Source organism: Carassius auratus, chromosome 17 (genome assembly GCF_003368295.1).
Source record: "Carassius auratus strain Wakin chromosome 17, ASM336829v1, whole genome shotgun sequence".
In the NCBI taxonomy this organism is placed as follows: Eukaryota; Metazoa; Chordata; class Actinopteri; order Cypriniformes; family Cyprinidae; genus Carassius; species Carassius auratus.
Window position 1 is genome coordinate 26,735,640 of NC_039259.1, and position 14,901 is coordinate 26,750,540.

Genomic DNA, 14,901 nt, shown 5'->3' on the forward strand with positions numbered 1-14,901 from the left:
TATTGGACGCGCCAGAAAATATGTCAGCAGCGTCATAAGTCAGCAGCGTCAATGCAGCGTCGTGAATGCGCTCACAACAGACCTGGAAGAAAAAACAGTTTTTTAACTGATTGAATGTTTGAATGATTGAATGTTTAAAAAATATGTTAACTCTTCCTTCAAATGAAAAAAAGTTGACCACAATAAAAAAATCCCCACCTAAAGGGGAAATGTTCCCCCATTTTCCAAAATTCAGGCCCTGGCTGCCCTTCCAGAAAAAAAAAAATTATTCAAGTGTGATATTAGTATACTTCTTTAAACTAAAAATACGAAAGTATGCGTTTACCTTTTATGTACTTCTCAGAAATGGGCTTTATGTACTCCTCAGAAATATACTTAAAATAACAACAGTAAACTTTCAGAAATTCGAAATATATTTGAGCTATACTCCTAGAATCCGTGTTTCCATTATTATACGATAGAGGGTGCTAGTACACATCTTCTTCACAGAATTTCCAAAAAAACACAAGTGAAGAAGAAGAAGAAAGAAACACCAGTGCTGAGTCCCAATTCGCATACTATCCGTCCTAAATAGTATGCGAAACTAGAATTAGTACGTCCCAAATCGTAGTATGTTGAAAAGAGTATTCCAAAGATACCCGGATGGTCTACTATTTCCGGTTAGAATTCGAAGTGCAGATCAATGCACACTCTCAGTGCTAATATTGCCCACAACCCATTGCGTACGGGAGGGAGGAGCTTTGCGATGGCTTTGCGGTGATGTAAACATGGCAGCCGGGTGCAGCAGTGGAGATGCGCCCTCAGCTTTTAAGTGTAAGAATTCAAATGTTTAACCCTAATTAAAGTTATATTTTATTTCGTTACACACATTGCACATGAACGTCAGAACCAGTCACCTCACAAACGACCTGCGTTTGGTTCTACGACGACGCAGCCCTGCTTCTTCACTCCTCAACTTGATAGAAGAACACATTGTAAAATGTATTGTGAAAAAAAACGATGAGAAAAAAAGATGGGAATAGTAAATAAAATTTTACTGGACATAAAGAATGAATGAAACTTTAACAGTTGTGGTGTGCATAACTAGGCAAACACGTTGTCGTTCACGTTGCATGACGTCATCGAAGTATGTCCCAGAACGTGCATACTCTTTTGCTACACACTCAAAAGTATGTACTTTTTCCTCACAAAAAAAGTACATACTTTTAGGTCGTAGTATAAGTAGGCGAATTGGGACTCAGCACAGATACTAACACATGTAATCTAACATGCTCATCTGACATGAAACAGCATAAAAACTGTAAAGTTATCAAATAAAATGACAGATGAAGAGGTAATAATTACAGTCAAGCTTTGTGATGTTGATCGGCTTCATCTACATTTTAATTATCATTCTGAATCCAATTCATAGTCTTTTTCAGCTTTTTCTTCAAAATGTTATTTCTTTATTTTTTATGATACACATTCAAGTGTTTAAAAAAGAATGCGTGAAGCTAGAATAATTTTTTTTGTTTTGTTTTAAAGCAGATACCCTGTTCTTTCTTTGGATGTTTTGTATGTTCAGATATTCATACAGCAAAATATATACAAATTATTCAAAGTTTGCTGTTATACTTAAAGTATACTTTTATATACTAGAAAGTGGGACAATTTAGTCCCAAGCAGTATTGAAACAGTAGACTTACAAATATACTACTAGAACATTGATATTTGTATACTTGCTACATAACGTAGGCTATTTTTAAAAATACACTTGAACTTTACTTAAGTATATAATCTTGAAGTATACTACTTTTTCATAAGGGTGTAGTATTTAAAAAAAAAAAAAAAAAAAAAAAAAACACATCACCTTTCTTTAATACTTTACACAGGTTCCAAACATTTCGAATCAGTTCTGGCTGTTGATTCCTCAGAATGACTGACGCGGAGGAACTTTGAACAGGTTCTTATGGTTTCATAACTCCTCCTCCGCGTGACTTAATCTGAAGTATCTGCAGTAAACCACACCAAACGTCCAACCTGAAGTGTCAACGTCAGACTGCCTGATAAAACAGGGTTTACTATAGAAACCGCTTCCACCAGCCCTTATAAAGATGTATAGTTTTGACCAACTTTTGCGACAAGCTGGAGACTTCGGGTTGTATCAGAAGAGGATCTCTCTCCTGGGGTCTTTGCCTATTTTGTCACTCGCGTTTGTGCTGATAGGAATCGTATTCTTAGGGTACACACCAGACCACTGGTGTAAAACTTCGGGTCTCCGGGAGAAATGCGGTTTCTCGGAGCAGCAGGTCCGCGATCTGACGGTTCCCCGCACGGGGTCGCGCGGCTCCTTCAGTAAATGCGCAAAGTTTGACGCGCTTTGGAACGGGAGCGCGCTTACATGTAATATCTCCATTGACCGGTCCACTTTTACCAACAACAGCACACATCTATCCTCTTGTAATGAAGGCTGGGCCTTTAATGAGAACCGGAGCACCATTGTTACAGAGGTGAGAGTTGTTATTGTACCAGCTTTGACTTCAAACTGAAGTGAAAGTAACAAATCATTAACATGCATTTGCTTGCTTTGGGAATGCAGGCTTTAAAATGTAACTGATCAGTGTTTAAACTTGAGCACACTTCTGTCAAACGATTAATCGCATCCAAAATAAAAGTTTACATAATATGTGTATGCTTGTACTGTGTAAATATAAATACACAGATGCTTGTGTATGTTTAAGAAAAAATATGCATACATAAAATAAATTATATTAACGTAATATATAAATGTAAATATTTCCAAAATATTTACTGTGTGTGTGTGTGTGTGTGTGTGTGTCTGAGAGAGAGAGAGAGAGAGAGAGAGAGAGAGAGTGTGTATTTATATGTACATAATAAATATACACAGTACACACGCACATATAAACAAAATCTTTAATTTTGCATGTGACTAATGTCTTGACACTACTCCTTGATGTAGTGACTAAATATAGATTAATCTCTTTAATTATGAGTAGTGACATGTAGATACTCGCATGCACGTTTTTTTTTATTAGTTTTGCAGTCAGAGCATTGTTTACTTGCCCTAATCTGAATGTTGTCCTCATGTATCCCAGTTTTCATTGGTTTGTGAAGACTCTTGGCTTGCAGACCTGAACCAGGTATCGTTAGCTGGAGGGTTTTTTATAGGTGCCCTGGTGACTGGATACCTAGCAGACAGGTATTTTTCATCTTTCGTGTATCAGCATGTTATATTCAAAGTGCTTAGTAAAATCGATTGGCATTACTATCATGATATAAATACATTCCAGACTTGAAGTAATAACATTCTTCTTTACAGGTTTGGGAGAAAATCTTGTTTTATTGCATCAATATTTGGCCTTGCAGTTTCTGGGATATGCATTATTTTTTCACCATATTACCCCCTCCTCCTGTTTTTTCGATGTTTGCAAGGCTTTTTCGCCAAAGGTGCATGGACAGCCACATATGTGTTGGGTGGGTACATAAGATGCCATACAATATCTGTTATTGTTCGAGTATGTGAATTAACATCAGACTAGAGCTCTTAGAACTACTTGGTCATTTACATCTGAAAACTGGATCACCAATCCAGTTTTGAGGTTCAAGTGCTTTAAGCTCCAGAGCTTTAAGATTGTAAACTTGTGTTATGTATATAGCATTCATGCATTTGCCAGACACTTGTATCCAAAGCAACTTGCATCGCATAGAAGCTATGCATTTTATCAGTTCATGCATTCATTGGGAACCAAACTTATGATCTTGTAGTTGCTAGCACCGTGCTCTGCCATGTGTGCTACAGGAATGTTTTCTTGATATATTTTCCTTATTCGAAACAGTTATCGAATTCTTTGGATCAAACAACAGGAAATTTGTTTCTGTTATGTCCCGTACTATGTACTCATTGGGTCTGGTGATCCTTCCTGCTCTGGCGTATTACATTCCTTCATGGAAAAACCTACAGCTGGCAATGACTCTACCAACTTTCATCTTTCTGAGCTATCACTGGTAATAATAACATATTCACTTAAGTTATTGTTATCTTTATGTAAGATTCTATCATATATCATTTGCTGGATATGGCAGACATTAATGTTGTAACAGGGTTATTCCAGAGTCTCCCAGATGGTTACTGTCACAAAGGAAGACAAAAGAAGCTGTTAAAATTGTTGAGAGCATCGCCAAGTGCAATAAAAGATCACTTCCTGAAGACTTTCAAGAGGTAATTAGACTATTCATCAAACTCGATGCTGCAGTATAACCAATGAAAGGTTTTTCATTACATTAAGCATTACGTTTTTTTGCAATAAGTGTGTAATTGATGCTAAAATATTTTATCATTAATTTGATCATTTCTATGCTGCTATATACACATTTGCAAAAGGTAATTTTGTTGTGCAAGACTTCTGGCTTTAAAAACAGACAAAATTTTGTTTGTGTTTGTGATATGCATTCAAGATTTATATATATATATTTTCTCACATTATCACAGTTTATTTGCTATAGTTTAGAAAATGGAAGTAAAATATGTCATTATATTGTACATCAAATATTGACTATTGATTTTTTTAGATGGATCTGCTGATAGAAAAACAAGAGGAAATTGTTCGCCCTTCATATAAAGATTTATTTAAGACTCCTGAAATGAGGAAACACACCCTCATCTTGATATATGCATGGTGAGCTTTCTGTATGTGTCTCGAAATACATCTTTTTATGCAACTGTTTAACAGTATAAGTATCAAAATAATCAAAACCACTTTAACTTATTCGATCAAATGCACTATATGCGCAGTGTGAGGTTTATTGATTTTGTTGCATCCTCTTCCTGCAGGTTTACTGGAGCGGTAGTGTTCCAGGGTTTGGTGTTACGTTTAGGAATCACAGGAGACAATGTTTTCCTCGATTTTTTGATTTCAGCTGTGGTGGAGCTTCCAACTGGAATTATATTTTATTTCTTAGTTGACCGAATTGGCAGACGCCCTCTCATGGCAACAGTCAACTTTATTGGAGGGGCCGCTTGTTTGGCTGTGCCATTTATTCCGCCGAGTAAGCTACAGTACACCCCTAGACATGTTTTTAGCATTTATTTGTTAATGTTTAAATGTTTCATTTATAGTGTTCATCAATCTGTTTTTCAAGACGTTTCGTGGCTGAAAAGAACCATTGCGATAATTGGCAGACTGGCTGTTGCTATTGGGAATGAGACTGTGAATTTTGCTAATGCAGAACTGTATCCAACACCACTCAGGTATTTATCAGTCTTTAATCAATTCAATTCAATTCTATTCAAGTTTATTTCTATAGCGCTTTTTACAAAACAAATCGTTACAAAGCAACTTTACAGAAAATTATGTTTCTACAATATTTATTAGTAGCTAGTAGTTTGTGCACATTTGACAGGATTTTAGAAAAAATAAAAATAATAATAATAATAATAATAATACAAGACGTAGTCAGCTAGACGATGAACTATCAATATTATTAATTAAGTTATTATATGATTCAGTCACACATTTAGCAATAATTGTTAGTTCTGTTTGTTGATTCAGGGTTAGCATCATCTGGGGTCCTCTGAGGGTCAGCATCATCTCTTCTCAGGTGTTCTGGATCCAGACTGGAGCTTGTTTAAATCCTAGTTAACACGGGATGTAAATCCCGTGGCGAAACATAGAAACAAAATACAGACATCATTAGCATAGCTGCTGATCCAACAAAGTAAAATTAGTTTAACCCAAGCTAATGAATAAAAAAGCACCTTTGATCAGATGCAACTACACTCACAATTTAAGAGATACATTATTTGAATGCTTGGCGAAAGAGATGTGTTTTTAATCTAGATTTAAACAGAGAGAGTTTGTCTGAACCCCAAACATTATCAGGAAGGCTATTCCAGAGTTTGGGAGCCAAATGTGAAAAAGCTCTACCTCCTTTAGTGGACTTTGCTATCCTAGGAACGACCAAAAGTCCAGCGTTTTGTGACCTTAGGGTGCGTGATGGGTTGTAACGTGGTAGAAGGCTAGTTAGGTACGCTGGAGCTAAACCATTTAGGGACTTATAGGTAAGTAATGATAATTTGTAACTGATACGGAACTTAATAGGTAGCCAGGGCAGAGACTGTAAGAAAGAAAGTGTGTTAATGCTGTTTTTAATCACATAATCCTCTAAAATTAAAGCCACACTTTAGTTTGGGGATCAATTGTCACTATTATTTAACTTAATTAATTATTAATAGGTGGTAGTTAAATTTAAGTATAGGTACTAGGAATAAGGGATCTAAAATATGGTCATGCAGAATAAGGTATTAACATGTGCTTCTAATAATCGGCCAATATGCTTCCAATATGCATGGTGATAAGCAACTAGTTAATAGTGAGAATTGGTCCCTAAACTAGTTTTACCATATTTTTAACACCTGTATTAATGTTTTAAACAACTGAGCATCGCCTCAAAGTTTGTCTTCCTTTTCTAGATTATTATTTCTTTAAATAGGCATAAAATGTTTCTTGGTTTTGTAACTAATTTACTTATTTTCTTGTGTGTTACAGAAACTTAGGCGTATCGGTGTGCTCGTCAGCCAGTGACATTGGGGCAATTGTTGCTCCGTTTATTCTGTACAGATTAGCTAGTATTTGGCAAGAGCTTCCCCTCTTTGTCTATGGTGAGAAGTCATTTCAGTTTCATAAATCATCATTTCCTTGTGTTTCTTATCGACTCATGTTTCTCTCTGTCCCCATACACAGGGGCCATGTCAGTTCTGTACAGTGGACTTGTGATGCTTTTACCAGAAATGAGAGGTGTTGATCTGCCAGAAACTGTGGATGATGTGGAAAATATGAGACGGTAGGTGTTTTTAGTTCATATAGTTAATATAGTTGTTAATTTAGTTTGTTAATAATGCCGTATGTTCTTAAGCAGGCGCAAACACAAGGAAAAAGATGGGCCTTCGGTTCCTGAAATCAACATTGAAACAATGAAAGCAACTGAGAGTACATCCTAGAAATTAATTCCTTTACAAACAATAAATGTAATCAGAACATTTATGGTTTATTGTATATCCCAGTACTGTAAAATTAGCATAATTGAATATATGTAATATGCATCTAAAAGAAAACAGTATAGGTGCATTCATTATTTTAGACATTTTAATGACTTTTTTAATGCTTTATTTGCTTATTTGTTGACTATATTTCTTTTGTTCATTAAATGTGTCTCTTCATATTTAATATCTGATGTGTCTTTATTTTTATTATTGTTCACATTCTGGCTGATGTAGCCTGTTTTATATTCATGGTCATAACTCACATCCAGCCATCCGTGAAACTCACTTTTAATGAAATCCTTGTATTGACACACAATAGTTTATGTTAATTAACGTGTAGTGACCTGTAAATGTTCTTTTATTATGTCATATGTTAGTGTCTGAGTCTGAACAGACTCATTGTATTCCTTATTTTGGGCACATTCAGCAACACCCAATCGAGTCATTCTAGTTCATCAGAGCATGTTTAGTCTGCTTACTAAATATATTGGACAAAAACAATCAATTTACAATGAAATGGATGCTAAAAAGTGAGCATTTCCTTTAAATTAGGCTTGAGTGGGCTAAGTAAGGCCATCCCTATTTTAGCCATCATGGGAAATGAGCTTAGTCTCTGAACTGCTGTGTGTTAATGGGTCAAACAAACTCAAACAATCAACCATTAAACTGAATGTTAATCAGGCTGGAACAAATCAGTGCCTTGCAGGCATTTGCCGTGAGAATAATGTGAAGTTTAGTGAGCCTCCATAGCTCTGACTGCTTCATTTTGATACCAAGTTGGTTGATTATTGTTTAAAAATAAAAATCAATATCTGATAAGCTCATCAAGATATGAAGCAAAAACAAAGAAATGCTATTGATTTGGATCATGATGCTAAGATGAATCCAGAGGAGCGCAGGAGACTTCAGGAAAACATCCAACAGTGGAATTCAAACCGACTGAGTCTGTTTGAGATCACTGGACCTGATGAGGTAAAACTATTCTTTTTTAAGATTAGACTTTTACTACTAGGTTTAGAAATGTTAGGGCTACAATTTTACATTAACAACAGTTCAGACTGTTCGTTCGATACTGTCTAGAATAAATAAAATATTAAATAAATTCCATAATTTTTTTTAAAACATTTTTTCGTGGAATCTCATTGCTTTCAAAGATAAAGAACTGAGATTTTACAGAAGAAAAATTGCATGCTTTATTTATTTTTTAATTTAGGTTGGGTTTCATGTTTTCCATTCTATTGCTGCTAGTATAAAAAATTCAGATTTTAAAGAAATTATATTTCTTTAAAATTATTTTTTTTATTTAATTTGCTTTGTTTACATTTTCTATTTAATCTCATTGCTATCTAGGATTCAAGATGGGGATATTAAAGAAATTTTTTATTTGGTTTTAATTTTTGATTTAGTTAATTTGCATTTAATGTTTTATTTAATTTCATTGCTATCTAGCAAAAAAAAAAATACGATATTAAAGAAATTTTATTTATTGAATTAATTTAGTTTGCATTTTACATTAACTATTTACTCTCATTGCTGGTAGGATTCATTGAGATTTTTTTTAAAAAATCTCTCTTTCTGTCGTCACAATGTAATCTTTTTTATCTTTAGGATTCTGTATTTCATGGAGTTATTCGTTTCCACCTCCAAGACCATATTTCAGGGAACTATGCCACAAAATGCATTTGTATCTCAAGTGCTTCTACCACACAAGAGGTCATTGAAACGCTGTTGGAGAAGTTTCAACATGACGGGACCTCTCTGCCTTTCTCATACTCATTGTATGAGGTCTTAAAAAATCAAGGTGAGAGCAGGACTGAAATAAACTTGTGATTGAAGACACACTTCTGTTCTCAGTCCTTGTCATAAATGACTTAATGTTCTGTGTTTTTGCAATTTAGAAGAAAGAAAACTGGACCTTTCAGAAAATCCCTTGGTGGTTCAACTCAACTGGAATAAAGACACAGATGGCAGATTTGTCTTGAGGAATGACGGTTGTGTAACTTTACAGGTGTGTGACATCCCTATCAATCTACTAAATCAAGCAAGTTAAATAAAATAATTTTGGAGTTAACTAAAAAAAAATTTTTTCAGGATGGCTGTGTGGAAAATAAGGAAAAAGTTGGAGTAATTGAACATTTCAAGAGGACATTATCAAAAAAAGAGAAGAAAAGTAAAAAGACGAAAAACGTTTCTAGCAGTCACAGTGTCTCTGACAGTAAAGCAAACAGGTAGGTAATAACTTTTTTTTAATGGACATAGAAAGACAATCAACCTAAAATAGATTTTTGTGCCCAGAAGCCTGTGATGAAAGATTAATTTATTAAAGAGAGGTTTTTGAGGTGGTTTCGCATACCTTCTCAGTCTAGGGTTGGGAAGGAGTAACAAAGAAAGTGGTGCAGGAATGTAATAAACCGGGGGCTCGTCCGGGATATGAAACGAGGAATCCCACTAGAGGACACTCCCACATGTCCTGGCCTGGGACATAACAGTGGAGAACTGTTCAAATTAAAAGTAATGCTATAAATATAGGTTTATTGTGACTTAAACCTTAAACCACTAGTCAATTTTTAAAAAGAAAGTCAGGCATCTAATGTTTGAGTATGCAAATATTATAGCATATGCTATGTAGGCACCAGTGAAAATGTCTTAGCCTTTGTTTTTACTTCAATGTGAATATGTGAATTGGTCGGGAACTCTTGCTGGTATATTTAAATACAAATTCTAATATATATATATATATATATATATATATATATATATATATATATATATATATATATATATATATATATATATATATATACACACACAAAACACAAATGTCAAGGAAAAAAAGATTCTCAAAAAAACATAATACCAGAAATACTGTATCTTTAAAAAGAAATCTATATCAAGGCATGGTAAGGCAAGTTTATTTATATAGCACATTTCATACACAATGTGTGTAATTCAGAGTTCTTTACATAAAAGTATGTAAATTAATCATAAAAAAATTAAGTGTCTGCATGTAATAAAACATAATATAACAGCATACTAAAGACTTAGTTCACCTGAGAATGAAAATTGGTCTATCTTCTACTCACCCTCGAAGCATCCTAAGTGAATGTGACTTTCCTCTTTCAGAATAATCCAATCGAAGTTGTATTATATATTGTCCTTGCTCTTCCAAGCTTTTCAATGAGCAATAAGCAGGTGTTTGTTGTCAGCGGTTCAGAAGACGTGAAATAAAGTGCGTGCATCTGTAATGAAATGCCCCTCAATGAATAAAGGCTCCCGTAGCGAATCCAAGCATTTTTATAAGATAAATATCCAGATTTCAAATGTAATAAACACTGTTTTTCTCACTTCTGCTGACTGTGGGATCTGGAAGACGTGCATTCTGGGGTGAACTAACCCTTTAAAGTGACATTTTTCATTGTATTGTAAATTACAATACAGGTAATTTGTCACATGTACTGAATAGTTAAAGGTCATTAATTAACACATTCATAGTTGACTGCTTTTTTGGGCAAAATTTGGCATATGCTTTCCAAAAATGTATTTCAAAATCTTGCATGCAATACAAAGCAACATTAAGAATACCAATAACATATCTTTTTTATATAATATTTAGTAAATAGTATATTTTTAAAAGTATAATGGTCTTGATGGTAGTATAAAAGTTTATTATAAAAGTATATTTTTTCTCCCGACTAAAGGCTGACACAAGACTATCTCCCACTCAGCATTTCTTTAAAGGAAAAAGGTACAGTTGTTGATCCTGGCTTAATAAAATCTTTCAGTCAGCACAATTATACAGTTCTCTCTGCTCTAAGGTAATTTACATTTTGTCTTTGATTTCTGTTTCAGATGAGGAGTCTTTCTTGCTCGCTGTAATAAATGACATTAACAGCTCTACGATTCACTTTAAGCTCTCGCCTGCTTATGTGTTTTATCTGGTCGGGCGATTTATAACCAGTCATAAACCTCTGCAGTCTGAACAGAAGGTCTGCGGGATATTTGACAAGATTGTGCACTTGATTCAAGGCGTCATTCAGGTAGATTGAAGACTGTAATTAGAAAAATGTGATATACTCCCTGACCTCGAGATTTGATATTGTTTTTGGCCTGGAAATCACAAGTTAAGTCCCTGATCATTTCCTTCCCATTTAGAAACAGAGGAACATCGCGGTTTCTCTTGCCTTCTGGATGGCCAACACATCCGAGCTCCTGAACTTCATGAGACGGGACAGGGATCTGTGTCCCATCACGCTCCAGGCTCAAAATACTCTCACTCAACTTGTGCAGCAGGCTTTCAGGTATGATAAAAGCATGATTGCATTGTGATGTTTGCAGGAAGGGCGATGTATTTTGAGGGTTTAATTAGGCGTTGATGTTTCCTCAGGTACCTGTCACATCGGCTTCAGGTTGATCTTGAAAATCAATTACCTGCATTCTTTGCTGATGTAAAAAAAGAAATGGCACAGGAAAAAGAAATAGGTAAAGTGTTTAGTAATAATAAAATGTTTTCAGTGTTTTTGTACAGCGGTTCAAATTGACCGCTATGGGATATTTTGAATGCATTTTGAAAAGAAATTGTTTCATTACATCAGCATTAACTGCAAAAATATATTTATACTCAGTATTTTTGTCGTGTTTTCCAGTACAAATATCTAAACATAATGCAAAATGACAAGATATCAGGACTTGTTTTCTGAAAGATGCATCAAAATTAAATTAATAAAATAATAGTTAATGACATTATATATATAATATGATAGTGGGTCAGAAAAATAACATTGTTTCCCATTGTTTACAAGTGAAAATAGTCCAAATCGGTTGTGTTGGAGATAGACTTTATCCACATTTTCCACATTATTATAGGTTTTGTTCTTATATTTTTATAAAAGCAATGATTTCAAGTTAAAATGCAGTTATGGATTTTTCTAACAAATATGCAGCTGTCACAAGTGTGTGGTGTGTATTAATTGTGGATTATTGTGATGTAAGTGATGTAATGCTACATTTCTCCAAATCTGTTTCCACAAAGAAACTAAATGAATGAGTAAATGTTCATTTTTGCATTACGTTGCTTCAGATGATAAAACATCTGGATTAAAGATGGTGATGTGCGTAGTGTTGCAAATAAAGAATCTTGTCTTGAATTTGTTTCTTAGAAGGCGTCTTGAACACTTTCATGAAGACCATGAGTTTGCTCCGAAGGTGTCAGGTCAACCCTGCTCTGAGCATCCAGCTTTTTTCTCAGCTCTTTCACTTCATGGGGGCATGGATCTTGAACCGGCTCACCGCGCCGGGATCCAGGCTGTGCTCGAACTACTGGGGCAAAACTCTACAGCAGCGTCTGATGCACGTGGAGGCCTGGGCAGAAAGACAAGGGCTGGAGCTGGCCGTTGACTGCCATCTCAGTCGTATAATCCAGGTAGTGTTTTTAGAAAGATGATAAGGAACACGGCATGCAAAATGATGTAACTGAACATTATTATTTAGATCTTTATCAACATCAAAAGATCTGACCCACCCGTGGTTATTTCCCTAAAAATGTTGCTCCCTTCAGGCGACGATGCTTTTAACCATGACCTCTTCCTCTACACGCGACGCCCAGGTGATTCAGTCCACATGCTACAAGCTGAACTCACTACAGCTAAGAGCACTGATGAGCAAACATCCCTACAGCCCAAATCAACCCCACTTTTCAGCCGTAAGTGCATGAAGAAAAATGAACGCTCACCAAAATCAAAACGGCTACAAATTATTATTATTTTCTTATCATCCAGTACAAATATCTAAACATTCTTACATAAAGATGCTTAAAAATAACAAGCAAAATGACACGTGAAGTCTTTTTTTATGCATCAAATTGAATTTAAAATAAGAAAACAATATGATAGATGGAAAACTATGCTCCAAAAAGTAAAATTGTTTCCCACCAACTTAATATTTTTAATGCCTTTTGCCCATAAAATCAATAAGCATTAACCTGAAAGGAAATTAATTAATGGAGATAACTTAAGTGAGTTTAAACTTTTTTCTTGTTTTAGGCTTAAACATTTTAAAACATAATTTTTTTTTTGAGAATGTTTAGACTGTTTTTATCTTATTTTCCAGTACAAATATCTAAACATTCTTGAATCTACATACATTAACTTCAGAAACAAATTGACTTAAGATAAAGCATGCATACAAGTGTATTTTTTGATTTTCTGAAAAATGTATAAAAATCAAGAGCATTTTGCCTTAAAAAAAGAAAATAATATATATATATATATACAGACTTGTTTTCGCTTTGAATACATTTTCTTTTCTTTCCCCATTGGCAGATATTTTATTCTCATTTAACTCACTTGATTTTGATTCATTTTTCAGAGAACAAGACTTAACACTATCCTATAGTTTCAGAACTAACTGTATCTTGATATAAGATGTTTAGATATTTGTGCTGTAAAAGGTCAATAAAACTGAGGAAAAAAATCTTTTTTTTTTAAAAAAGATGCCGAAAGATGTTGTCTACTTAGTGTTTGTCATTCATAGGCACTGATTGAGCCGTGTAGCTGCTTTAGCAGAAAACACAACAGACGTTCTGAGAGGAGAGGGTGGAGAGATCCGACTGGAAGAAGAACTTGACCTTCACCTGCCTTTCCTGTTGCCTGAGGACGGATATTCAAGTGATTCCATGCGTGGCATTCCTAAGGGATTTCAGGAGTTTTAGAACCCATCTGTCGCAAAGGTACAATAGCATTATCTGTTCTTCTTTTGATTGTGCAAAGTCAATATATAGACTTAAAATCAATAGTTAAAGATACATGTATCTGTAATTCTCTAGGTCTCTGTAAATTAATTCCCCATTCCAACTGTGTTGGGACATGGACCATTTTCTTTATCCAATCCGATCACTCCCCAAAGGGTTCATTTTGGGTAAGTTGGTAACTTACAGATTAAAGTTATTCATTCCCATAAAACAGCTCTACTGAGTTCATCCTCTCTATACACTCATTATATTTAAGCAGACATGTTTTAACACTGAACACAACTGTAATTTTATTTTGTCCATACAGAAACCTGAACCAATGAAAATAACTCTAAAGAAACCTTTGCACGGTGGAATGGGAGTGAGCATTGTAGCAGCCAAGGTGCGTTAATTTACATTAGTTAACATGAACTTACACTAAAGAATACTTCTACGGCATTCAGTAGTCTTACTTTATGTGAATTTCAGCATTTAATTCCTTTATTTTTTAATCAGAAGTTGTTTTAATATTGTTTAATGCACTGCCAACTATGCACTTAGTAACAAATTAGACCTTGTTCTAAAGTGTTAGTGTCATTTTATAATACAATTTCAGAACTTATTTTGCAATTGTCTGTGATCAAATTGATTTATTATATCTCTCAGAGGGCTGGACAGGAAAACTTGGCATTTTTATCAAATCTGTCGTCCAGGGAGGAGCAGCAAATGAGGTCAGTATCATTAAGAAAAGTCATAATGTGCCTGTTTGCATCATATTATATTAACAGTGTTGTGTTTGGATGAAGGATGGCAGACTGAATCCAGGAGATCAGTTACTGAGTGTGGATGGCAAAAGCCTTGTGGGAGTGTCACAGGAAAGGTGAAATCATCTTAATATAATTTAGTCATTTAGTGTTTTTGAGCAGGAAGGCATGGCTAGATCTGTTGCATGTTTGGAAATAAAACTGATTTAACTGATCCTATTCAGGGCTGCCGAGATAATGATGCACACTGGAACAGTTGTGTCACTGGAAATTGTCAAGTCAGCAGCCGTATATTATGGTTTTGAGGGAGTATTTACCCAGTCGCCACAACAAATGTAAAGGTAGTGAATGCTGAGCACACAACATTATAATAC

At 34.8% G+C, this 14,901-nt stretch overlaps 2 protein-coding genes across 3 annotated transcripts; both read left to right on the forward strand.

Moving 5' to 3' along the window:
• The first annotated feature begins 1,828 nt into the window (after nucleotides 1-1,828).
• Nucleotides 1,829-7,223, forward strand: LOC113117790 (solute carrier family 22 member 3). Of its 2 annotated transcripts, none has more exons than XM_026286711.1 (11): nucleotides 1,829-2,489; nucleotides 3,096-3,199; nucleotides 3,320-3,474; nucleotides 3,837-4,005; nucleotides 4,102-4,219; nucleotides 4,570-4,676; nucleotides 4,832-5,046; nucleotides 5,140-5,248; nucleotides 6,546-6,658; nucleotides 6,741-6,840; nucleotides 6,913-7,223. In XM_026286711.1, the coding sequence occupies exons 1-11, from the start codon at nucleotides 2,094-2,096 to the stop codon at nucleotides 6,995-6,997; spliced, it is 1,671 nt and encodes a 556-aa protein (XP_026142496.1). In that variant the 5' UTR covers nucleotides 1,829-2,093; the 3' UTR covers nucleotides 6,998-7,223. The 2 variants fall into 2 exon arrangements, with proteins under 2 accessions (XP_026142496.1, XP_026142497.1); XM_026286712.1 differs by having other exon boundaries at nucleotides 1,831-2,489; nucleotides 6,916-7,223.
• A 559-nt stretch (nucleotides 7,224-7,782) lies between these two features.
• Nucleotides 7,783-14,866, forward strand: LOC113116915 (afadin-like). The gene is made up of 14 exons (XM_026285214.1): nucleotides 7,783-8,011; nucleotides 8,648-8,840; nucleotides 8,938-9,047; nucleotides 9,131-9,267; nucleotides 10,738-10,784; nucleotides 10,889-11,076; nucleotides 11,192-11,337; nucleotides 11,424-11,518; nucleotides 12,196-12,458; nucleotides 12,594-12,737; nucleotides 14,092-14,166; nucleotides 14,432-14,494; nucleotides 14,570-14,643; nucleotides 14,752-14,866. Exons 1-14 carry the CDS (start codon nucleotides 7,871-7,873, stop codon nucleotides 14,864-14,866), a joined length of 1,791 nt encoding a protein of 596 aa, XP_026140999.1. The 5' UTR covers nucleotides 7,783-7,870.
• The last annotated feature ends 35 nt before the right edge of the window (nucleotides 14,867-14,901 follow it).